This window comes from Camelus bactrianus, chromosome 1, assembly GCF_048773025.1.
Source record: "Camelus bactrianus isolate YW-2024 breed Bactrian camel chromosome 1, ASM4877302v1, whole genome shotgun sequence".
In the NCBI taxonomy this organism is placed as follows: domain Eukaryota; kingdom Metazoa; phylum Chordata; class Mammalia; order Artiodactyla; family Camelidae; genus Camelus; species Camelus bactrianus.
In genome coordinates, this window is record NC_133539.1 from 5,119,190 (window position 1) to 5,145,249 (window position 26,060).

At 47.2% G+C, this 26,060-nt stretch overlaps 1 protein-coding gene across 6 annotated transcripts in view; it reads right to left on the reverse strand.

The window, feature by feature from the left end:
- Nucleotides 1–456: 456 nt before the first annotated feature.
- The window catches only part of IGSF5 (immunoglobulin superfamily member 5), a 40,062-nt gene continuing 14,458 nt past the window's right edge, over nucleotides 457–26,060 (reverse strand). For 3 of the 6 annotated variants that reach the window (XM_074352156.1, XM_074352128.1, XM_074352253.1), the window contains 6 exons: nucleotides 24,689–24,988; nucleotides 15,053–15,193; nucleotides 12,302–12,326; nucleotides 9,048–9,148; nucleotides 7,704–7,777; nucleotides 457–1,318 (listed from right to left, as the gene is read on the reverse strand). In XM_074352156.1, the coding sequence (XP_074208257.1) occupies nucleotides 1,223–1,318; nucleotides 7,704–7,777; nucleotides 9,048–9,148; nucleotides 12,302–12,326; nucleotides 15,053–15,193; nucleotides 24,689–24,988 (737 nt within the window). In that variant the 3' untranslated portion in view covers nucleotides 457–1,222. Of the gene's footprint in view, nucleotides 1,319–7,703; nucleotides 7,778–7,909; nucleotides 8,623–9,047; nucleotides 9,149–11,498; nucleotides 12,018–12,301; nucleotides 12,327–15,052; nucleotides 15,194–24,688; nucleotides 24,989–26,060 lie in introns of those variants that run through there. The other 3 variants (XM_074352379.1, XM_074352210.1, XM_010970260.3) reach the window with 3 other exon arrangements.

Below are 26,060 nucleotides of genomic sequence, written 5' to 3' on the forward strand. Positions count from 1 at the left end.
AGCATCTCCGAGGTCTGCCTGTAGAGACTGCTCTAACCATGGATTAGCACCCGGGAGTGTTGAGTGGTAAGAAACATCAAAACGATGAATTTGTGTCTTTTGCTAGGTAATTTTAAGGAATTCACTAATGTCTTAACACTATTTAAAAGTCAAATTCTACTTTGGCAATGGCATGGTTGGGCTTGGGGGTGATGGAGGGTTCAGAGAAGTTCCTAATTACTCACCATCAGAGAAATCTGTACCAACCTGCAAGGACCTCAGCCAAATAATCGCCCAGCCTCCAGGTTAAATGTGAAATGATGGGGTGTGCAGTGAAATGCACTGAGAATCTCCACATGAAAAAAGAAAAAAAATGTATGGAAGTCTCCTGTTTTGTTTTTTGGAAAATGCTTGATTCCTAAACCCTATGATGCTTTAACTACCAGCTAAAGAGTAAAGAGTTCAGAAAAGCAGTACAACTTTTGTGGTGGCTTTTATTTATGAAAGACTATATTGCCCATTGCCAGTTTTTCCATGGTTCGAGGGACATCCCCCACAAAGAATAACCCACACCTAACTCATTCCAGCACACGGGCGCACGACTGACGAGGAAGCAGGTAAAAATGATGTCTTCGTATAAATATCCAATAACAAGGCATCTCGCAAGGTGAACGTCAGCTTTAGAATGTAATATTATTTATAACCTGTGAGTTCTGGTTTTCTGGGAAATTTTAGACTCCTTGTTCATTCTAATTTTTATCCTCTTTTTTCACAGACAATATGCAATAATATCTATATATTAAAGATACATAAATATCATCTTCATACAATTTAAGGTAACAAAAACTTCTTAAACGTCATGGTGGGATATAGACTTAGCTACCATCCGTCGGATGAGCAAGCAGGAGTGTTGCGTGATGAGGATCACTGTCATGATGAATGTGCGGCTTTGACTTAGTCACTATGGAATTCACTGAAATCTTGAAACATTTTAAAAGTCACATCCCGCTTTGGAAGCTGGGAAAATAGATTCCTTCTCTCGCTATAACATATCCGTTCTGATGATGCCAAGCAATATCGTGTCTTCCGGGTCATGCTGGCAAAGCTGGAGCCCAGCCTGAGGACTTCAGGAGAGCAATGGTGACGTCACTGTGAGCACAGTGACATCATCGTGAGCAGTGATGGCATCATCGTGACGTAGGTCGTCCACCAAGTGCCTTGTGGAGACAAAGGGACGTCTGTGCTATACCAAAGTCACATTCCTGACCTTCTTAGGACTGCCCAAGTAAACGGAGACCTGTGGGGGACTTGCTGGGGCCGGCCGGCGGTCATCAGGTCCCTGGTGACAGAGAGAACAGGGTGGGTTTAGTGGTCGAGATCACCGTAAAGGGCGTGTTTGAGAAAGAGGCTCCACTCGTCCGATGAGATAAAATGAGGGACAGAGCAGAACACGAATGTTAACACGTGTTTCTTTTATTATTTTCAGTAACACACATTGTAGACGTTTCTCGAGTTCAGGGCCTAAAAAACTATCTCATTCAAAGAATCCAGTGTGTGTGTGAAGGCAAATTAATGGCAAAGATTCAGTGTTTTGTTTTGTTTTTTCAATATTCCTATGGAAATTCTCACTATTGTATGAAAATGTCAAATATCTCTAACCTTCTTTAATATTTCTGATTGAAGTGCAGTCAGTTTGCAATGTTAGTTTCAGGTGTACAGCAAAGACGTCCAGTTATACATATACATACATATTTTTTTCAGGATTTTTTCCATTACAGCTGATTACAAGAAATTGATTATAGTTCCCTGTGCTGTACTGTAGGTCCTTGTTGTCCAACCTTCTTTAAATAACACACACTCTTTTTAAAGGAAAGAGGCAAAATTAAAGAACTGACTCCATGTAGATGACCCATGTGTCCTCGGACAGTGTGGGGTCCTGGCTCCCCTCCAGGAGGCAGGCAGGCAGTCTTTGTCCTTCTCATTCTGAAATGAGACCCACGCAGACCACTCCCTCCTCGGAGGCACAGGGCCAGGGGGAGAGGACTGCCTTAACCACACACACGCAGCACATTTCCCTGCCGGTCCTGACAACGCCAGTTCAGATTCCTGGGCACCGTAGCCGCATTTAACATCTTCAATAATGTAACTGGGCCTCCTAAATTATTTACACCACCGCAGAGTGTCAGTGAGCCTTGGGGATGGAATCACTCTGGCTCATGGTCTTAATTCACTGACCCCCGATCACACAAGGAGGACCCCGGGATGACCTTCCCTTGTGGGGGATTGCGGGGCTGCCTCAGCCTCGCGCTGCGAGGTGGTGCTCCTGCTGTGATGACGTCTGGGATTTTTGCTGTCATATGCCTTGTGTTCCCACTACACGGTTGCATGAGCCATTGTCGTTTTGTAAATTTATCGAGTTCATTTCAGTTGATCTCAAAAGGGGAGAGATGAGGGGGGAAGACGTGATCTCCAGGTTTCAAGTTGTTCCCAAGCTCTCCCCCCTAAAACTAACAGACTCAAGAGAAAAGACACAGAATGGCCTGAAATAACCAGAAAAATTGACTGACAGTGAGTCAAGAAGAGGAAAAGAAGGATTGTTTGTTTTAAGCATTCCTCAAAATGTGAAACATTGGCAAACCCCATGGCTTCATATAAAAATAAAAGGCACCTTCCTTTCCCACGAACTGTTGTTTTTAGGAAGAATTTCTGATTTTACTTATTGGTTTTGCACTAACATGTTTCATGAACAGTTAAACCTGCGTTAACTATACTTCACCAACAGAAACTCTTGTCTGGAAAATAATGTCAGAGGTATATATCTTCACTGTAGATTATTTTCAGAAGAAAAATAATCGGTTAAAATAAAGGGTTCTATTTTGGTTTATGTCAGTTTTGAAAATCAGTCTCTTTTTTTAACCTTCTGATCCTTCCTACAAGTTAGTGCATGACTGGGGTCTCCATAGCCTAAAATCCTCTTTCTTTCATTCACATTGAATGCACTGCACCTTAGGATCCCCCTAAAACACATGGGAGATTTTAAGTGTCCCCCAGCCACGGTGCCGCCTGGTTCTGGAGTATTTCCATGCCGAGACTCGTCCACCTGACCCTCATCACAGCTGCATACAAGCATCTCAAATTCTCTGTGTTTTGAGGAAATCTTGGTGCAGTGGGGTCATAAACACAGGTCACTCCAGTCTTAAGAAAACCTCCAGAACCCCGGGGTGACTTTCCCTGAGAAACAATGCAGGGCACATCTGTTTTGTTTTCACACTGAGCCACAAAAAATTTCCCCAGACGATTGACTGGGGAACGTGGTAAAAAATACTCACTCTTCAGCTCTGTCTCCCAGAAATTCTGCCCCAGAAAGTCCAGACGAGGCTCAGGAGCCAGTATTTTAACAAGCACTCGAAGCGCTTCTCTGTCCTGAGAACCACTGCTCAGCCACCAGGCACCGAGATGGAGGCATTCACAGGCACTAGATGCACCTGCCCTCTGAGCAAGCGTCCTTTGGGATCCAGGATGCAGGAAACGCACCTGCCGTTTCCACCAGTTGTTGGCAGGAACAAGGACTCCCCATCTCCGCCTCTGATAAAGAGCCCACGTTCGGGGGAGACCCCGCAGGGCTGGGGGCTGAGGGGTGGGGATGACCATGGGAGGGAACGCCGGGCAGCCGGCAGGGGCCGCCTTCCTACCATAGTTCACGAGCCATCGACTCCCAGTTGACCTGACCTGCATCTGCCACAGCCTCCCTGTAGCTTGTGATCACAGTGCCTGGCCTTCGGTGGGGCCAGCCTCCAGCCTCCAGCCGGTCCCCAGTGACACTGTCCCTGAGCTGAGACCTCAGCCCTTCTGAAGTTTTCCAAGGACCATCAGCACTGAAAGCATCAAGAGACAACTGGAGATGTGAAAAAAAAAAAAGTCCCCCACGACATCTCACCCTGACCTCCCCCGTGGCAGTGTGGGCCTCGGGCATTCTGGACTAATCGGAAGGATGTCGTAGGAGCAAGAGCTGTGGGAGGCCAGTGCCGCGACGGGTGGGGGTTCTGCCCCCTCCTACAGTCTTAAGATTCCAGTCTCCTGTTTTAGTAACTGTTGGGTGTAAGATGTAATTACAATCCTGCTTGGCAGTGCGTGATGAAAACACAGCGTGTGGAAGCTCACTGAAGCCTGGGGTTGCAGACACAGATGTGTGGAGCTCTGCGTGGGACTGAAGGTGAGGCTGAGAGTGACCCAGAAAACGCCCTGCTCCTTGGCGCCTGGGCTCAGCCCTGAGCAGGCGTGGTCACAGACTGAAGGGCTCCGTGTCTGCACCCTCCGCTCCTTGTAGGGGAGGCCACGTGATTGCAGCAAGAGCACAGGTACCCTCGACCCCCGGGAGGCTCCGGGACAGCCCCTGCCCAGTGGAGTTTGTTAGCACAGCTATCATAAACGCCTTGGACTCTGAGCAAATCCTAAGTATTGGGTGGGGTGAAATTACAAAGTACGCAAGTTGATCTTGGCAACGCCCCACTCTCCCCTCCTGCAAGCCCCACTTCCACCTTACGGTAAGGTAGCCAGTAACCCTTACATCTAGCCACGTGTCAGAACCCCAGCCCCCAAGTGGTTCTAAAACACAAAGACGCTCAGGCCAGCCCAGCTCTACTGAGCCAGGAGGCCCGGAGGTGAGGACCCGGAATCTGGGCATCCCGAAGGCCAGGTCGTTTACTTCAGCCGGTACGCAGGCCCTGGCCCTTCAGGCTGCCCCGGCCGTGGCTCCTGTTTGAACAAGACAGCCTTGAAGAAACCAAAGTGACCAAGACCACAGAGGAGTAAAATGACACTCTGATGTGGAATTATTCACTCTTCTCCAATGATCCAAAGTATAACGTTGCATATTCGTCGACGCCGGTCAAGTCACACTTCTCATCGTGACAGCACTGTGATGATCAGTCCCCTGGCACACGCACTCCTGGTGTTGGCTTGCTTGTGACACCACAACGCTGGGTGCTGGGGACACTCTCCACCGGAAGGAATGACTGTGTCACGAGCGCCCAGTAAGGCCGTGCTAGACCGCGTGTGGTCAGTGGCCGTCCACTACGTAAGACCTCTTGAAAATGCTCAGGGCAGATAAGACACCGGCTGAGCAGGTGAGGGGGCAGCATGCAGAGGACACGCATATGTGAGCCGAAGCCAGGACCCCCTGCTCTGAGACCTGTCCACGCCGGGCCGGAGCCTCTGTGCTGCCGGACACACCCTGTCTCGGCAGATGGGACGCGCCTCTGACACACCAGCTCCACAGCTGGAGGCCAGGCCACGTCCTTGCTGCAGGCTGACTCAAGGCTGGAGATCTCTCGGTTTAACCTACGGGCTTTTCAGGCCCCCAGCCTAGGGCAGACTTTCTGCAAAACTGTGTAATCTGGAGTCAACAATCCCGAACGCTGAGGAGCCAGCTCCTTGGGCAGGAGGCCCACCGGCCCCTGAGGCCCACATGCGTGGCCGGCACAGCAGGGGTGCGGCCACACAGACCAGGCTGGCTGCATGCCTGGCCTTGGCAAGTGCTCAAGGAGCCTCTGGCTCAGGGTCAAGGTGATCGGCGTCTACAAGCTGTGGCTGCGAGACGTGGCAGCTGACCACACACAGGACTAGGTCTTCTTTGGACTGAAGACGCAGAAGGGAGCTCCTGAAATCCCAGCCCTCTCCGCTACCCCCATCCTGCCCCCTCCCTCCCTTAAGTGCCTCCAGGGAAGCACAGCCCGCTGGCGGTGCCTCACATCCGGGTTCCAAATGGGCATCCCGGAGGCAGTGCCAGGGCCCATCCCCCCAGGAACCCTTGGCTTAATGATCAAAGACCGTTCTCTTCAGAAATGTGCTTGTCCTAAGTTCCCGCACTGAGAAAACTCCAGCTCTTCAAAAATCTTTCATCAGTTTCTAGCTCAGACCGGAAGAGTCCATCCTCTTTGCATCCTCTGTTTCTGAGGGTCCCTGCTGCTCTGGCCGAGATGCCCAGCTCCCCTAGAAGCCGGACAAACAATTCAAGATGCACAGGTGTGTGTGACCAGCCCCCAGGGCCCAGCATCTCAGTGGCCACTGTTCTTTTTCCACCAACAGATGATTTAACCGGCTACATGTTTCAGTAGCAGAAACTTCTTAAATTTCTCACCCGGCACAGCTTCAAAGCAGCACTTCAAGCTTAGGAAGCATCTATTCAGAGCCCCAGACGTCCCCCCCCCCCGTTCCTGTGTCTGCAAGCATGGAGAGCTACCGGTTTTCCGCATTCACGTTGAGGGGAGCCATCTGACATGACCCACTTCGGAATCACCCCAGACCCGAGCACTGTGGCTTGTCTGGTGGAAAGACACACAGCTGAAAAGGTAACCACAGAAAGGCCACGGAAATAACAATTGGCTTATATGTGCTCTTGGGGTGACAACTTTTGGAGGGGTGAGGGGGCACTAGAGAACCCCTTACATCAGTCCACAGCCCCCACTCAGGTCGGGAGGTAGAACCTGGACAGGAAACATCCTTCACAGCCAGGCAATTACTCCCTTCTACCCACCGCCTCTCAGTCAAGAGATGGGCCCTTCGAAGGAAAGATGGTTGCCATCTCCACAGCCGGATGATACATGTGCCTTGATGGGAAGAATTTTCTCTCTCTGTTGGCCTGCTGCGGGGCCTGAGGAAGTAGCTTGACTCGTCCCGGAAGCTGACGATTCATCACGTAGGCCCAACTGCTTTTGTGCCAAGGACCCTTCATATGTCTTGGTGCCTGGCTACCTGGGTTGCCACTAATAGCATCATTTAGTTCCTCCCGACGCAGGGCTGAGCGTCCATCAAAGCTCCCCTTCCTCCCAGAGGCCTGGGAGGCACACACCACTGGCAAGATGGATGTACGGAGCTGAAGCCCAGCTGCAGGGAGGGACACTACGGCCTGGAGCTTTCTGGAAACGCACATGAATCCCTGCGCCGGGAAGGAGGGGTGGGGCCGCCAAGGCCCCCGCTCGGCCGGGCAGCACCGCGGGCCCGAGGCGAGTCTGAGGCAGAACGAAGCCAAGGGCGTGTAACCCACTGAGCTGCTGGAACCACAGTCTGAGAGCCTGGCTTTCCCCAAAATTAAACGGGAGAACATCCCTGCGTATGGGGACACTACCGCAGAATGGCATCCAAGTGCCTCTCCTCTGAGGCTGCGTCGGCACAGGCCACAAAGCAGTCCTGGCTGCACGTACATCTGCTTAATGTGGCGTCTGAATGTAGAGTCGTATGTTCTGCATATGAACTCTGATTCACTCATGACTGACAACCAGTACTGACTTCCTGTCAGAAAATGAATGTCCTGGGTCCTCACGGGTCCCAGCTGACTATTTGCTTTATGTTAATGTCCCGTGGAAGGATGGCGCCCAAGAAAAGTTGCGTCAACCACAGCAATATCTGTGACTGAGCCTCAGCCTGGGACCCCAGACTCACACACCCACCTGCACACTCCACACCTCTGTGTGGACGTCAAACAGACACCACAAGACTACTAGCCCACCCCCGCCAAAAAAAAAAACACCGCTACAAAGGGAGAGATGCTACGTGTCCTGGCCCCGTTCCCTCCATGCTGGCAGGTGACTTGGAGGTGAGCAAAGGCCACATTCTTCCATCACGAACATAAAACAAGCACCGTGTTATAATCACCTACCACAAGGCAGGGGCTTTTAAACAGCAAAAAGGAAAAACCCGAAATGGGGAAGGACGGTCTGAATCACCTGCTGAGGCTGCCTGCCACCGTGTTGTTTGGGAACGCCGGGTTCCGCGGGCTTCGGAGGGAGAGAGGACGTCTCTGCAATAGAAAGTGATCTGAGAGTCGCAAGTGCCGAAAACCGTATGACCTATTACAACAATTTTGATTTAAAAAGAAATATGTTCGCTTTTATGCAGTTCCCCTGACATAAAGCATCCTCAACCACAAACAGGTTTTCTTTTAAAGTTTTCTTGAGGTTACATACTTTTAGAACTTTATCTTTCTAATGAAATCAATTCTTCTCTTGGCTTGTTAGTCTCATCCAGAGACAAGATGAATCCATAGTTTCAACAGTTGATGGAGGAAAATAAACACAGGGGGAAATGGGGGAAGGGAGCCAGAGGTTCAGTCTGGGCCATGATTTTGGGCAAAATTATTTGATTAATCACTCAAAATACTAATGAATACATATTCTACCACGGGAAATTTTGCAAAAGGCTGTGATCAGATTATCAAAGGAAACTGTTGATGCTCTGTGGGATTTTTTGAGTCTGAAGCACACAGTTTGGAACGCTCATGGAAGGCACCCACCGGAGGATGGGGAGAGAGGGTCTACCAAGAAGACAGTCCCAGGCTTAGTGCAAAAAGTGTTTCCAGGCCTCTCGGCAAGAATCGGTTAACCAAGAGTCTTCCCGTGGAATTTGTTTTGCTAGCAGCTCATTAGGGCTGGTCTCCCTACCCGACTGCTAAGGAGTCATTGTAGACTCTCTCTCTCTGCTTTCAAAAGGCTCTTGGTTCAAATCCTACCCCTGCTGCTCACTAGTGACAGTGGCTTCGATATGACACCCCTCCCCCGTTATGACTGCATCATCTAAAGGTAAGACACTTGGGTGCCGCAAAAAGGCTTCCAGGCCGGGTTTAGGGTTCCAGAATTCTCCAACAGCCTGTAAAGTTGAAGAGGAAAAGATTTCTTGCTGAGTTTCTATTTTCATTGACATTTGGGGGACGTTACCCTCAAATGTATTAAAAGTCCTCCTCACACACTTTAAGGTAGACGCCTTTAAAGAAAAAGCATGAAAAAAACAAAAACTGGAACATTATTTTTTAAAACTCTTAGATTTCCACCTCACTTTCTTTTAAATGTCAGGCAGATAGGTAGATTTTTTACTGTTACCTTCTCCTAGAGTGTTTCTAGTTTTGGAATTTCTCCTTCTTCTAAAAATTACCCCCAAAATAATGACCACCAACAGCCAAGTAAGGCAGCTGCCCTGAGAAGCCGGTGTTTGGTGAGCCAGCCCCTCCCCCGACACGCACCCTTCCAGATCTTTCTGCCCCCCTCCCCCCAGCCCCCCCCCCGATTCCCACTCACTGGCAGTGCCTGGCTCATCGGAACTGTAGCCATAGTTTTCATTTCCGCTTTTTAACTTTGTCTCAAAAGTTTCTTTATTTGTCTTCACATTTGCAGATTTCCTAGAATTAGACCATTTTAAAAAACCAAATGTTAATCAGCGACAGATGTCCTGATCACCCTGCTCCACCCAGAGCATTCTCCCACGGTGGACTTTCCACAAGGTGGAAGCTCGGGTGCTGGCCTCTGGTGGGTGGCCAGCGTCAGGCTGGACCCTAACAGCCCCCCCACATGGCTGTGTAGACGGCCTGTCTGCTCACACACTCCCACTGCAGGGAGAAATGGAATTTTATCATGATAGGTGCATGGCGTCCAGTCCCCAGGCGGTACTCAGCTCTCAGAAACCAGTGACCATATAGAGCAGGGTTGGCCAGCTATGACCCACAGATCTGGCCCACCATTTGTTTTTGTAAATAAAGTTTTATTGGAACCTTTCTGCTTCCATCTTGTCTATGGTTGCTTTCCTATTACAGCAGCAGAGTTGAGCTGGGACAGAGAGCACGTGGCCTGAAAAACCAAAAATATTTACTATCTGCCCCTTTATAGAAAAAAGGATACCAACCCCTGAAATAAAGCAAAAATGGCAGCTTCCCAGGGGAAGGAAGTTTGGCAATGGATTTCCAAAGATCTAAAATATTTATTTGACTACTAAGAACTGATTATAATAAGCAACAGAAATAAGCAAGGATATGTGCAAAGATTCACTAGAGAAGATTCATTCATGAGCTACTTATGTTACAAAAATTGCAAACAAGCCAGGTGCCCAGCCACAGGGGACTCATGAAATAAATGCTGAGACATCCCTGAAATGGAATTCCATGCCAACTGTGAGAATTATTGTAGATGAGAAGTCTCACGTGCTGCGGGTAGAAGTGTAACTGCTACACCTGCTTTGAAAACTGCGTGGCGGCCTCACCTAGCACTGACCACGTCCCTACCCCATGGCCCGACTTTCACTAATTGGTTACACCCAACAGGATACAGAGCAGGAGTTAATGCTGGCAGACATGTCACCAAAAGACAGGGACTAGATTGCTTCGTGCAGCAGTGTTCATCGTGGCCCCAAATGCCCTTAGAAAGTAAAATGGGAAAATAAATCACGTCCACGCCCTGAACTTGGGATTATGCAATAATAAACCAGCTACGTTAACAGTGTAGCTCCATCTCACAGCGTGAAGCTCAAGAAGGCAGGCGGGAATGAGGAAGCAGGACATGCCTCCATTTATATCAAGTTCACGTGACTCTAACCTCTGGGGATGTGGGGGTGGGTGTCATTAGACGTGACCTCTGCGGACGGGGCAGGAGATGATCTGACGGGGGCCCGAGCAGAGGTGGGGGTGCTGGGGTGTGGGTTCTGCACATCTGCAGACCAGGTGCAGGTGCACATGCTTTGTGAACGTTCATCAAGCCACACACCTATGATGTGTGTACACTTATATCTCAATAAAAAGACTTTATCAAGCAAATGAAATGAGAACATTACAGGCAAGTGTTTGTCAACAGAAATTCTCTTCAGAATAGTGTCAAGTGAGAGGCGCAACATATAAAATGGCATTTATTATGATCCAAGTTTCACAAAATGCATGTGTGTGTGTCTGTGTGAACACACGTGTGTAGGTGTGTAGATACTTAGCAATAATTACTTCTGGGCAACAGAATGAGGGGTGATTTTAAAGCCATTGCTTACACCTATCAGTATTTTTTCTAAAATAAACATGCATTGATTCTATGGGGAAAAAATACAGATGTTCTTTTAACACAGAAGAAATCTGTGAGCAACCGAGGTTAGCAGTGCTGACACAGTGGGAGGGGAAAGCAGGTAAACACGGGGGCCCCAGGGAGCGGCCCCGTCTTCCTTCCCTGGGCCTGGAGCACTTGGATCTAAGGGCCAGGCTGCAGGCGGAGGGCCGCTAAGCCCTGAGCAGGTCCGCGGGCTCCGGAGTCTCCGGGCACATCACTTCACCTGTCTGTGCCCCTCCGCTTCCTCAGCCACAGGAAGGGAACGTAGCCTCATAAAATCATTGTGAGCAGCAAGATGACCTCTACTCAGTGTAGACCAGTGCCTGGCACACGTGCCGACACTCAGGATATATCAGGTGTTATTGTCACCCCCCCGTCATGATGATGTTGCGTTATTATTATTCTCTACCCATTTCCCCAAACAGTTGTAGGTCACTGCACTAGGTTTTGAAATCACCCAAGACCCCAGAGAAAAGAAATGAGAAATGTGGCGGGGAGGGTATAGCTCGAGCCCTAGAGCGTATGCTTAGCATACACGAGGTTCTGGGTTCAATCCCCAGCACCCCCTCTAAGAATAAATAAATAAACCTAATTACCTCCCCTCCAAAAAATAAATAAAATTGTTGTAAGAAGAAATGAAAAACGTTACACAGTCAACAGTCTGCTACATGATGATTATATATAATCTTTATTCCCCACATGTAGCTGGAAGATGTTTTAAATTACAGCATTTAAAAAATCTAAATTATCTAATAAAATACTGAAAGCTAGATGCGGTTTTGTTTTAACACCCCCCAACTAAACCATTGCTGCCTAAAAATCCCTCCCCTGCATGCATTTATAATTATAATTATTTATAATTATTGCAGACATTTAAATTGATTATTGTAGTCCTTGACACAGTTACCTTAAAAGTGTTTGCAGCTACTTCCAGGCAACCGTGAGAATGGCAGGAGTTTTCCCTCCCTCCCCACTGGGCGCTACAAGCAGTGACAACTCCTAATCTGTCCACCTGCTCTGTTCCATTGCCCAAAGGTACCCAGCTGGCCCCACGGTCTCCACCACCCAGAAATTCCAGCAGGACCTCCACCTGGTTCTTTAGCATCCTTGAAACGGTCCTCACATCCTTAACCTTGACACAAAGCAGGAGGGCCAACAGTCATGGTGCACAGCGTCCTCTTGTGGAAAGAGCTGCAAATGCCAGATGCCAAGTAAAAGTTGGCTCCACTTTCCAAAGTGCACAAGTCAAACTTAGGCAGCAGGAACCTATCTACTTTATTCCACAATTAATGTTGCCCTATGAGTTTGTGATTGGCATATGTGTTTGTCAGAGTTGTTCGTTTTCAGTACTTAATTTTGAGTAACATAATCCTAAAAATCCCACAGCTGTTTGTGTGTGTGTGTGTGTGTGTGTGTTGGCTGGTTTTCATTTGTTTCTTCTTATATTTAGGAAACTGACGTGATCTCAAACTTACCTTATTTCACTTTGATAACTAGATCCTGCCAAAAAAAGAAAAAAGAAATAAAATCACATTAGTAAAATCAGGATAGTTATTTTGAAAATAAAATCTCATCAATTTTATAGACCGCCCTGATTTTAAATACGCACATTACTGAGTATTTGGGATCTGGTAGGTATTAAGTTCCCCCACAATGAGCTATCAAATAACTTCCAAGCATAAGGAAAGTAGAATTCACTATTCACTATCATAAATATAAGTATTTATAATACCTAGGTACCCAAAATAGAGCAGATACCCAATACGTGCTGAGTGAATACTGAATTTGATTCATGAGGTTATAAAGACTCCATTTGTTCACCACGAAGAGGTCCCCTGCTCCCAGTCCCTGCTGTCAGTCACTCAGTACTTACCGTGTGCAGAAACCACGCCAGCACCGTGCAAGGTCTTATCCCATTTAGACGTCACAACAACCCAAGAAGCAGGTGTTAGTGTTCTCATATTTTTAACAAACTAGATACTATTATACAAATATACCCATATTCTAACAGATAAGGAATGAAATCCCTTAAGCACTATATTTCTTTCATTTTAAAACACATTTTCAATCAGTATGAACCAATGGTATCAATTCAGACAGTTGTATCCATCCCCCAAAAGCTCTCATTAAATTGCTAATGGTTTTAATCAATGGATTCTTGGACTGGAGGGAGTTTAGCATTTAAAAATGAGGGGTCACTGAGCCCACACGGCAGCCCCCCACCATCTGTCTCTAAAGCCAGTGCGCTCTGCACCTCTGCCTTTTTTAAAGCATTGAGCTTTACTGAGATCCAAAAAAAGACTCATTTTCTTTACTTTTTTTTGATACCGTTCTCACTTATTTTCTGTTCTAATCACATCTCCTGAGTCACGCCTCAAACTGAACCTCAGAAGCAATCTTATTTGAATTGAAGGAGAGAGATTGTCTGGTCTCCCTCTGGTCATAGGGAGATGCCACCAGTGTTACCGCAAGGGCCAGGCTGTGGGAGATGGGCCCTGGTCCTCCTGCTCTAGAAGCTGAGACCCCACGGCCTCCAGGCCACGCTGCACGGGGGCCCCAGCCATCCTCAGTCGGCCCCCCGGAAACCAGCCAGAGCACTGAGACTCCTCCAGGCACCAAGAAAGCAGAGCCCCAGAAAATACTTTTTAAAAATCTTGATGTTTAATATTTTTAAGCATAGAAATAATTATCATGGGGAAATCCAGGACTTCACTGGACGCCTCACATTTATGTCAAGGAATCCGCTGTGCATCAGCTTTTTCTCTCAAAGGTAAATAAAGGATAAAATCTAGGACAGATCACACGAACTTTTATCACATCCATTTATTTAATTCTCATAACCAATATATAGGATGGTATTTAGCCCCATTTTGTAAATGAGGAGCTGGGACTCAGACCATCACCTGAGTGCACATCCTGTGTGGACCACAAGATTTGCTGGACTGGTGTGGAACAGACACAAGCCTCAAAGACGCTGAAGTCCGCACACCAGGATGCTCTCCAGCTACACCACAGGAGCTAATGTCAAAAACAACCGTCTGAAGGCACCGACCAATCCTCGTCAGTTCTGAATTAAAGTTTAAGTTATGCAACAGTTTCATTAAAATCCAGTGTTTTGGTTTTTTTTTTTTTTTTTTTTTTTTTTTGAGTAACGCATTTGTGGCGTCCAGGGTAATTCCCAGGTAAAAAGAAACTTCCATCATATCTGGGTCAACAGTTGCTTACTACTTTTCATTTCTGTTTCCTTGAGAATAAAAGCCTATCACAGAATCAATTCCCCAAATCCAAGAAGGAGCTAAGGCTAGGCTATGAGCCCGATGCTGGACCACGCAGCTCACACGGAATATCTCACTAAGAGAGCTGCTCCGGGTAAAAGAGTTAGGTAACACGGTGCCTGGCAGACTTGCAAAAGTGCTCATCGAAGGGCAATTAGTATTAATATAATTAAAAGTGCAATTAAACTGACATGTAGCCAAACGTCAAAACTCTGACTTTAAGATAATTTAACTTCAGAAAATATTCAAATAGAAGTAGGTGACGGTTTCAGGAGAGAGAGACAAGGATGGACACACACACTCAGCACTTGGAAAGCCCTGAGCTGTCCGCGTGATGAAGACCCTGTGGTTTCTGAACTCACAAACCACCCCAGTGCTGGCGAGACAGCCCAGGGCGGAGCCTGCCCCGCAAACAAAATTTATCTTCAATTGTGTCAAAAGATCTCGTTTAGAAGAAGTGTGTGATTATTTTTACTCATTTTATTTGTATTTTCTTAACAGAAGACCATATTTTTTTTCTACCACTACAACAGTATTCACCTACAAAAGGAGACTGGAAATTCTACAAAATAGAAAATAATCTTTTCATGTGCTCAGAGAGGTGGGAATTATTCTAGGAAAAAAAAAAAAAACACAGCATCTAAATGACAGACTGCGATAGCCTTATATCCTTGCAGATAAACCCAAAACTCAACTAGTCAGCATCTTTGGCACCACCTCTCTACCTTCTCAAAGTGTGGAGATCTGTCTTCCTGGAGGGGTTGCCTCAGGCCCCGGAGGAAGGGCTTCCTTCATTGAGAAAGTCCTTTCCCTCTTTGTGAATTTCATGCGTCCTTTCAAGAACTCTAAAAGCCAGTGTCTCTTTTAAAAGAGCCAATGAGCTGATGAACTTCAAACGCGTGTACCAAAAGTTCAAACATACATACAAATCGATACGAACTAAAAAATTACCTTCTTTCTCGCTCCTGGAGGCACAACAGCAGCAGAATATTATAATCAGAACAATCATCAGGATCAAAAGCAATGACAACGATACTGCGAGTAGAATTATGGCCCAGGTAGGCAACGATGCTTCTGGTTTATCAATACTGCCTACAAGGTCGAAAGAAGAAAAAAGAAACGTTTTAGTGATGCTCGGCAGTGTCAAGGGTGTATGATCAATGGTTCTGCCACACTGTAAACTAGATTATGTTTTCCAATAATGTAGCTATTCGGTCTGCTACGGCCAAGTGTCAAAGGCCAAGTTCCGCTCAGTGTGCTTAAACACTCAACATTCCATCACAGCGCTTAATGCCCCCAGTGGATGCCTGCTTAGGAACACGGTCCAAGCACTTGCTGGTTACCGCCTCTTACATTCCCGAGAGGGAGATAGGCTGGGCTGGGCCATGACGCCCTGCGGTCGGAGCAGTGACTTCCAAGCTCCAGCATCCCTTGTTCATTCAAGAAATATTTCTTGAGGCGCTACTGCTGGACAAGGCTGGAAGGGTGACGCTGGTTCTTGCTTCCATGTCCCCGCCCATCAAAAGTCAAAAGCCAGCCGAGAGGAAATCAGGACAAACCCAGGGAGGGTCACTCCGGAAGGAACTTAGGGCAAGGCTCCCCCCGAGCGCCACCCACCCCCAACCTCCATTCGCTTCTCATCCAGTAACTGCTCCTTCCGTGGCTCTCCAAGACCCACCTTCTTTAGTGTCTACTTTGCCCTCTTGTTTTATCCAGGAGTCACGGAGGTGGGAGAGAGGAAGTTTCAGGTCGGGCAGGACAGGCAGGAAAAAAAAGGTGGGGGGTGGTGGGGAGAGAAGGAGAGAAGAAAAGACATTTCGATTTCTCACAGCCCATGTCCCTGCCGGAACTTTCCTATACACGCCATGTTGCTGTCTAAATTCAAATTTAAGTTAATTTAAATTGTATACAATTAAGTACAGAGCGCCTCAGTCCCACTGGCCGCATTTCAAGGGCTCAGTTGCTACAGATGGGGAAGGAGCTCTGCCTCCATCTGGGGAAGTCCCGTGGGGCAGCGCCGCCTAGCCGTGGGCTGCGGGAACTGCACCGATGTTCCAAAAAGCCCCAATCCCGCAGCGCTTCCCCTGCAGAAACACGTCAAGCCTCCTTTAGGTCGATCTGTTTAAATGTGAATTGCTAGTCAGTAAAGTCACTCACTCAGCCTTGAGTGCTTGGGTAGCAACTCAGTATAAGTTCGTGCTATTTTATTAGATGCTAGTCATCAGAAAAATATTAAAAACAACAGACTTCCTAGAAGGAAGATCAGGTTTCCTTTTAAATCAGTAGCCGTCCAGCACTTTGGAACCAGAGATTATAGTTGAAAAAGGTCTCTTGGATGTTCTTCCTTAGATTTTTCCTTGAAATCGCACTTTTCTATCTCGGTGTCAAAGTTAAATGCTCAGAATAAGTTGCCCACTGCAGGATTATCCACAGACTCCTCTCCAAGCAAGTGCTAAAGTTCAGGGAACTCTGTGTTTCGAAGAACTACATACCAGAAAGGGATATTTGCCTCCTTTTGCCCTTTGTGCAAAGCTTCTCTGCATTACCTGCAATGGTGTTTAAATTCTCTCTTTTTTTTTTAACATCTCACATCTGATGCCATCTTAAATGTCTCTGAAAGGGACCGCTGTCACTTCCATTTCTTTCCACACCTCTGCTACTACCTAAACTAGACCTAGTCCCCTGAGGGTCAACGACTGTGTCTTATTTTCCTGAGACCCCAAGCACCTGGCACATATGGGGCGACGTGGTGGATGGATGGATGGACAGACAAAGAGACTGAGTTCCTTCTGACTCTATGGAGAAGAGAACGCTGTGCACCAGGCAGTCAGCTGTAGCTGAGCCAGGCCTAGGCCTCACCTTTCTCCCTATATTGAGATGCTCAGAGAAGAATTACAGGACTTAAAATGAAAACTAAAACCATCTATCTCCACATCACCCACCACTTTTCGGAGGTGAGCTGGGATGGACAGATAAGACAAGAGTTTCTCCCCACGAACGATGAAGGGGGAGGGAACAGAATTACACCCTCCCCGTGGCACCCCTCCCAGCCCCATAAGTGGAGCTTTAAAACAAGCCAGTCTCTTCACATCCAGACGATAACATGGCTCATCCCCTTGCTCCACCGAGGGCAGAATCCCGAGCACCACCTGGGATGCTTGTTACGTGCACCAACTCAGAACCCTCCTCCCGAGATGCTGAGTCGGGGGTCTGGGATGGAACCCCAGGTGACCGATGCAGGTGCTTTGAGCATCCCTGTGTGCAGCCAAAATGTAAATGCTGCCCAAGCAGCCCATTACATTACAGGGTTAGCCTCCCTCCCACAGACGTGGTGATAAAATCACTAAGCCCAGAACTGCATTTAGGATATTTACAACCTGCAGTTTGAAATTAGGCTACTCAGTGGAAGCTTCACAACTGACAAAGACCTTCAGCCCTCATGTTAACGGAACCAGTCAGCTCTCACGGCCGCCGTGCGCTTGTGCTCCCTTTGGCCTCTGGCTCGCTCATCGGTAACAATTCTTGCCCCACCAGGCTGTTCAGAGACTCAAAGGATGCATGTCCACGTGCTGTGGCACACGTGTTCAAGACTGCTGTGGGCATCTTAATTCAGTCTGATGAGCTCTTTACAAACTGAAGCTTGCAAGTAATAGGAGCTTTCATAATAAAGGAGCCAACGGGGGTTAAACAGTAAGGTCTGGCTCAAAATTCAAGAGACAGGCTTGAAATTCTTCCTGGAGAAAGTCAGCACGCCACTGGCTTACTCACGCCCTCCCTATCAGGGTGGTTTCTTCCTGGAGAGAACTGTCAGCGTGCCGGCTTCTGTCAGCTGAGTCTTGGCGTAACAATCTTCCCTCTCGTCTCACATGGGGACAGCCACTCATCCTCAGGGAGGGCCTGCTTAAAGGAAGGGAGGCCACCTCACTGAGGGTGGAGACAGAATCAAGGCAGAGAGCAGATGACAGTGTGGCCTCCCTTCCTCCCTTGTCCCTTAATTTAACCAGCAAGCTCAGTGAAGGGACACCTGCACTCCCCCCAAAGCCCCAGGCGCCCCCCACAATGGCAGCTGGCATCAGCCACGCCCCACTTGGGGCTGAATCTCCCACGGAGTTTCACGCATAAGAAAACTGTACGCCCTTCCTCCACTCCAGGGGAGCCCCAAGCAAAGCAGGGTGTCTGTGCTGTGAAGAGGTGCAATCTGGCACTGGAGCTGCACAGAAGAACCTTTCTTATTTTAATAATAACTTTCAATTTACCATCTAGAACTCACATACACGCAGGCACATGTATCATGGGTATTTTTGTTGAGTATGAGATTAATTTTTAAATGAGCACCTGTATGGTGGGTTCAAAGAAAAGTAAACCATAGTCACATACCAATAAATCAAAAATCATGACAGCGGACAGAAAACAGACCCTTGGAACGATCTCGTCCATAGCCCAGCCCCGTGTCACGCAGGTAAGATACTCCAGACAAAGAGACTCGGCCAGCGGGTCAAGGGTGCTGAGAGCAGGAGAGCCCCAGGCGCTGACTCGCATCCCCCCGTCCTGCCACGCTGGGCCTCCAGTGTGGAAGGCTCCTTCTGGGGAAGTTAGATTCCAGGTCTTATAAGAAATGGGGAGTCTAGGTGGACACCAGTCCCTGACTTGTACTGTAGTGAGGGGTGTGGGCGTGGTGATGCAAGGTGAACGGCAGGTCCGCTGGCGAGGGTGAGGGTACCATGCCTGAGAACCCACAAACAGTGACCAAGGAAGGTTATCTCCAAGTTCAACACCGCTTGCCCTCCTCCCTGCGTTCCTTCACACCACCATGTGCACGCTAGGGCTGCGTGACTGAACTTACTGTGGGACCTTACTCAGCTCCCAGACTGTCCCTTTCCCATCTGTGAGGAAAAGGAGAATAGTGTTTCCCAGATGCTCCCACAGGAATGCTCGGTGTTCTAAAAGGGCACATAGAATTTCTCAAAACTAACTGGGTGACTACAAAATGTGGCCACCAGCACATGCAAAGCATGCTGGGTGCTGATTAAAAGGGACACGGGAGATCTCTGAATCAATAAAATAAACGATAGCCATCACTCACTCTCCTGTCCCGTGGGCTCTGGGGCAGGGATGGTCTTAATTGCTTTAGGTGTTTTAACCCATTTACTTCCCACACCAACAACAACTCTATAAGGTAGGTATTATTATTATCTCAGTTTTACAGATGAGAAAACTCAGGCACAGAGAGGTCAAGTCTCTTGCCTAAAATCACACAGCAAATAAGTAGGCAAGCTGGGGTTTTAGTCCAGGCTGTCCAGTGTCCAAGTTTCTGTGGATAGTAGCACCTGATGAGCTGGGGCCTTCGAGATCGTCCATCTCAGTAACCCCCTAACCCTGACTAGCCTGTAGAGTAATTGGGGAGCTTTTTTTAAAATGCCAATTCCCAGGCCCCACACAGACCAATTAAATCAGAACCTCAGGCTGGGGCCTGAGCGTATGTGTGAAAGCTCCCCAGAGGCTGACGGGCAGCCAGGAGAAGGGGCACCTGCCCTGTTCTCCTCCGCACCTTGTTTTACAGGCAAGAAACCTGAGCCCTGAAGGTCAGTGACTTGCCCAACATCACACAGCTGGTGCCGAAGCCACCACCCAGTCACTGCCGCCCCTCTCCCCTGCCTTCGAAACTACCCCTTCCCACAGAACTCAGATCACACCAGGAATCACTCCATTCTACAAGCTGACCGTGTGTCCTGGAAATACTGCTTCATTTTCACATTCCACAGCCCTCACACTTGGGTACGTATAAATGTAATAGTGAAGAACAGACCTGACTCCACATTACACCTGTTCCTTTGGGTCTAACCCTGGGCTCTGTCTCCTGTACTGAGTCCTGCTGGTGAGGCACCTTTTGAAATCCGCAGGAGAGCCCATTCTCAAGGCTCTCACCTTTAAGGGTAGAACACTTTGCCATTCGTATAGAGATTAAAAAGTTGCAGAATAGAGAATAACGCTTGTCTCATTGGAGGTTTAGAGGGACATTGTGACCTGCCCCCCGTGAAGAGCTGCAAAAACCAAGGATTCTGACACCAAGTTTGCAACAACTAGCCACAGACCCTCCCCTTTTTAGTATAAAAGGAGCCTGAATTCTGACCTGGGGAAGATGGTTCTCCAGAACATTCATCCCCCATCTTCTCAGCCTGCTGGCTTTCTGCATCAAGTTGTTAATCCTTGCCCTCATACCTCGTCTCCTGATTTACTGGCCTGTCGTGTGGTGAGCAGGACGAGTTCGGACTTGGTAACGTATAGAGAAAACAACCCAGACAGTCAGACAGAGGGCTGAGGGGCTTGTCTCAAAGCAGGAGCAAGACAGGCCTTCCTCTTCCAGCACGTACGTCTGCAGTGCTTAAAATCTGTATTACCTCCATGATAGAGAAGATCGGCTTTTTTAAAAACACTAGCAATGTGCTTTTCTTTAAAGAATCAATAAGTAGTTCACACAACCTTTTGGCTTGAAGTAGCGAGGCTTCCTAAGCCGCCAGGGCCATTCTTCCAACGACTCAGATGGACGGTTCCAGAAAAGGACACAAATTCCTTGCACTCTCAGGAAATGGGTGGCAGGACTGATGCTTATCCAAGTCCTGAGGAAGCCTGAACAGGCACAGCCTGGCGCATCCTCAGCGCTTCGTAAACCTGCCTGGGCTCCTTGAAGCCGGCCCGTCACCAGCCCCCAGCCGGCTCCGCCAGCCAAGGCCGTAGTGAGGTCTTCAGCTACTAAACCTTGCATAAAACACACAAAACACCGCCAGCCACCAGCTGCTCTAGATCCTGATGAATAATTGAGAAACAAATTACCCTTCTCCAAATGAGCCCAATAAAGTCAGGCTCACCGCAACGCACCCACCGCGCTCTCCTCTGTGGGGCTGCTGGGACCCCAGCTGCCGTAATTAAGGCCGCTCACTTCGCGGGTCCCAGGCTGGGAGGGATTCAGCGGAACCAGGCCTGATCGAGGGAAATCGGACGCCCCTCGCGCTTCTCCCACAAAAGGAAAACTTTGCAGGCAAGCTAATCTCTACATCCATCTCCTCAATCAGACCAGCGCTCTCTGCTGCGTTATCACCTTGTTAAGACGTGGTTTAAACTATTTCATCTCACTGTTTGGGGCTAATGGAACTTTTTTCCAGTCTTCCCATTCAAAGCCTGGACCACACTTTTTCAAATTTAAATAGCTTAAAAGCAAGCTGGGTTGGCTCCTTGGAGAGATGGCTGATTCCATGCTGGGACAGGGGAAATACAAAGAAAGTTTGAGACATCTTACTGAGCCAAGTGCTCAAAAACTAAGAGGGACACATCAAAAGGACACCAGAGCCAGCTGGAAGGGACTCCCACTGGCCAGATCTGGAGCAATCTGAGCATCAAAATGAACAATGACAGAAGTAAATTATAATGTATTGAATAAAAATAAGTCCATACCAAAACTGTAAAAAAAAAAAAAAAAAGGAAAAAGGGAAGTCTCTTTTTTACAAAAGGATGCTAATAAATACAGAAAAATGATGGAACCATAAAATCATTCCTTTACACCCACCTTAAAAATAAGTGATTCAAGTAATGACTTATGGATAAATGCAAATGTTATTAGGTGATAGACTGTCCAGAAATAAGATAGTCACACTGTATTCATAGATTATGTGTTAATTATAAAGGTAAAAACGTAGCTTTACAACAGAGAAATCCAGGGAACAACACCCCAGCCAAGTGATCAAACTTATTACCAATGACAGAGGAAACTGGCATCATGTCCCCACATGACATTACCTATGTCTTGCCAAAAATACTTAGCCTAAATCAAAGTATGTTGGAAAAACTCAGACAAATCCATATTGATGAGCATCTTGCAAAAACAGCCTGGATCCTTTGAAGACGTTTATATCAGGAAAGACAAAAAAGGTGGAGGAAAACTGGACATGAAAGGAGACTGAAGCAGACCTGACAAGGCACAGCATGGTCTTTAACTGGATCCTGGTTTGGGGAAAAAAACAGCTGTAAAGGACAACTGAAGAAATTTGAACATGGACTGAATATTGTACAATAGTATTGTTTCGATGTTAAATCCCCAAACTGCCAACAACACTGGGGTTGTGTAGAACGGCCCTGTTCTTATCACACACGTGCTGAGGTTTTTAGGGGTAAAATGTTATAAAGTCCTCAACTAACTCTCAGATGGTGAGAGAAGGAAGGAAGGCAGACAGGAAGGGAGGGAGGGAGGAAGACAAGGGAAGAAAAGTTGAGAGAGAAGCAAACATGACAAAGTGTTAACACCTGTTGAATCTAGGTGAGGGTGCATTGGTATTCACGGTTCTATTCTTGAAACTTTTCTGAAGGTTTTTAATTGTTCAAAATAACAATGTAGAGAAAGAAAAGCAATCTAGATTTGAATTCTAGCTTCATCCTCATATACAGTCTTGGTAGAAAATATGTTAAATTCCTTTAAATTTAATAAGCTAAAATAAATTAACCTTGACTTAAAACCAAAGAAGCACAGATTTCTATGTTATTTTAATCTCTAAAGTACTGGTATTCACCAGAACTAGGTCAAAGGTCTAGAGGTCATGGGTCTCCATTTCTGTTGGCAACAACCAGCTGGAGTTGGTATGACTACTGTGTGTGGATGGAACATGCTGTCTGGTTTGCAACGGGCCCCTGTACTCTGTCTTCCACCTGACATGTGCATTCACTCATGCTTTCATTTCTGTTGTCTGCCTGGTCTTTGGAGACCCCTGAGTTGGAGACAAGGGACAAGGGCCAGACATCAGGAGAACGAGCCTGTGCTGGTACTACACTGGGCGTCAGTCTCCGCAGGGCAGAGCACAGGCTATCGGTGCTGACCACAGACCAGGCACTGAATAGCTTTTCACAGGTTCACAAAGACATTGGGTTGAATTATGTCCCCTCAAAATTCGTGTGTTAAAGTACTAACTCCCAGTACATCAGAATGTGACTTTATTTGGAAACAGGGTTGTTGCAGCTGTAATTTAGTTAAGATGAGGGCATACTGGACAGGGTGGCCTCTGATCCAATATCACAGATGTCCTCATGAAAAGGGGGAATTTGGACACGTCACGTGCACAGGGAGACGCCGTGTGAAGATGAAGACAGAGATCAGGGTGGGGCATCTACAATCCAAAGGACACTGAGAGCGTCAGCAATGCACCAGAAGCCAGAGAGACCCCTGAGACAGGTTTGCCCCCACGGTCCTCAGAAGGAACCAGCCCTGCCACCACCCTGATCTTGGACTTGCAGCCTCCAGAACTGTGAAAGACTGTATCTGCTGCTCAAGCCCCCAGTCTGAGGCACTTTGCCGCGGCCGCTCCAGGACACTCACACACCTTCCAGGGGCTGCTCACGTTGGGGGGGGGGGGGGGGCAGGCGAGCAGATTCTGGAGACAAACTGGCAGGGCCACCTCCACCATTTACTATAAACATGGGCAAGTTCCAGACAACACCGCAGCCCTGTCACCCGGTCTTTACAACAGGAATAATAGCCAATAACAGGGTCACTCACAGGAATGCTGTGCGGGAGAATCTGGTTACTATTTGAGAACAGCTTAAAAGAGTATCTTTACTTATAAGTAATGCTGTTTTTATTATTATTATCATCATCATCATCATTATTATTATTATTAACCTTGCTATGGTTGTAGCTTTGTTCCAAACTTTGGAAGATCTTAAGTAAAGGTGTATTCATAGCGGGAAGAGCTTTGGACCAAGGGAGAAGCTCCTCCTGTGCTGGGGCCGCTCCGTGCCGTCCGCATGTGACCTGGAATACAGCCTCTGAGCTCAAGTAGCTCAATAGCCCCTGTGAAGGGTTTGGTTTTTGTTTTTGTTTGTTTGTTTGTTTGTTTGTTTGGGGGGAGTGATTTTTAGCATGGGTGCTCCAATGGATTTATTAACTCTCTCTTTCTGGGGATGGCAGACCTTGTAGCCGGAGACTGAGCTAAAAAGGAAGCCAGGAAGCCGTGGTCTCAATAGCGTCATTCAAGGGGTACAGAAGGTAAACGTGTGTGGTCAAAGTTTGGGGTTTACCAGGGACCCTCCCACAATTCTCTTTGGGATCTAAACTTGTTGTTGAGTCATTCTATTGAGTTAAAAAAAAAAAAATACATAGACCTAGTACTTTCAGATACACTGGATTTGTTAAAAAAAGAACCCTCTTAATTCCACTAAGATTGGGCAGAATCCCTGAGAACGTGCACATCCTTCTCAGATATTAAAAGAGCTTGCATCCTATTGGCCCGGGGAATGAAATCAGACCAGAACAACAGGTGAAAGCTGAAGAAAAACATTGAATTTAAGTATCTATATCTGACCTTGATCCTGTTTTATGGTAACTAATTGTCAAGATTCTTAATGGTGTCCATATGTAAACAGAAAAGAAACATCTGAAGATGAAATTTTAAAAGTGAAATCACAAGGTCATGACACCAGACACTTGTCTCCGTTACCTTCCCTGCCTGAAATCAAGGTCGCCGATGATTTTCCCAGGCGTCACTGAGGAAGCACAAAGCATGCAATAATGATGCACTTTATATAAAGTGGAAAGTCTTCACTTACCCAAGGGAGGCTGAACCACAGTCAGATTTACAGTTACAGACTCGTGGACTTGCAGCTCCTTCGTGTTAGCCACACAAGTCACAGTGCCACTGCCCTGGGGCGTGAGCGCCAGGACGCTCACCGCACTTTGACGACCATCCGGCTCCGGAACGGAATAATAGTTCCAATGGCTCGCCGGAACCCCGACTTCCCAGGAAATATCTGGGAGTGGGGTCCAGCCCACTGCGCGGCAAGTCACGTTACAAGGCTCATCTTTAATGACTACCAGACTGCCTCCAGGAAGGAGCAACTGCCCCACAACTGAAGAAGAAAAGAGAAATGTTCTGAAGAAACATCCATGCCTTGCAGTGCCAGACTTTTAAAAACTTTTCCTTCAAATCACGTTATGTGAGAGCCATCTTCCCAAACCCCAGTTGGCTGTGTCTGTATCCGGAAACCTGAGCTCAGGTTTTATCTGTTTTTATTTATACCTGCCAGGTTCACAGAAGAAGGTGAGGTTGCTCCCCAGAAAGCATAAATATCAGAGAAAATGAGTAAATAAGAATCAGGATCCGGGGGAATACAAATTCCATGGGAAGGAGAGAGAAGCTGCGCCTGTCGTGGACGGATACACGACCACAGCAGTGGAATCCCAAAGTCATCCGGGGCTGACCTGGGAGCCAAAGCAAAAAGGGAAATAACCTTTGCATTCTTTTCACTGTAAGGAGGACACAGCTCAGCATCTCGTGAGAGGCAAGTCTCTCCTGGCCTTTGGCCAGTCAGATGCATTTCATTTACTTTTGAGTCACACATTTTAAATACATTTTCCTATGACTTATATTGCCTTAAAATCTTTTTCTAGGTACCAATTAAATAAAAATCAAATCTAATATAATCAGAGAAATAATTACCTTAAATCATGTGTCAGAATATATGACTCAGATAAATCATTTTAAACTTTTTAGTGAGCACCCCGTTGCACAAGCCAGCGTTCACACTGTAAAGAACTCATTTGCAAATAGCACTTGTGTGTGCTCATATCACTAAAGTAACCTGAGGACTGGCTCCGGTAAAGACACAGCCTTAGCGAAATGTATATACATTGAAACATTCGAATTAAAATATCCTAAAACCCTGTGTCATGTAGTATAATGGAAAGAACGCTGAACTAAGAATCCAAAAAAAAAAAAAAAAATCTGTTCTCAATCCTGGCTTCCCCCCAAAATTGCCATCACCTTGGGCAAGTCCCTGAAATGTTCAGGCTCTCTGCTGGAACTTTTTGAACAAGAGAATTTAACTAGATCATTGGTTTTACTGAGGTGGAAATGCTTTTTAAAAAAAAGCACTGAGGACTCCAAAGACTTCTGGTTTATGTGGGTTCTATCAGTATTTC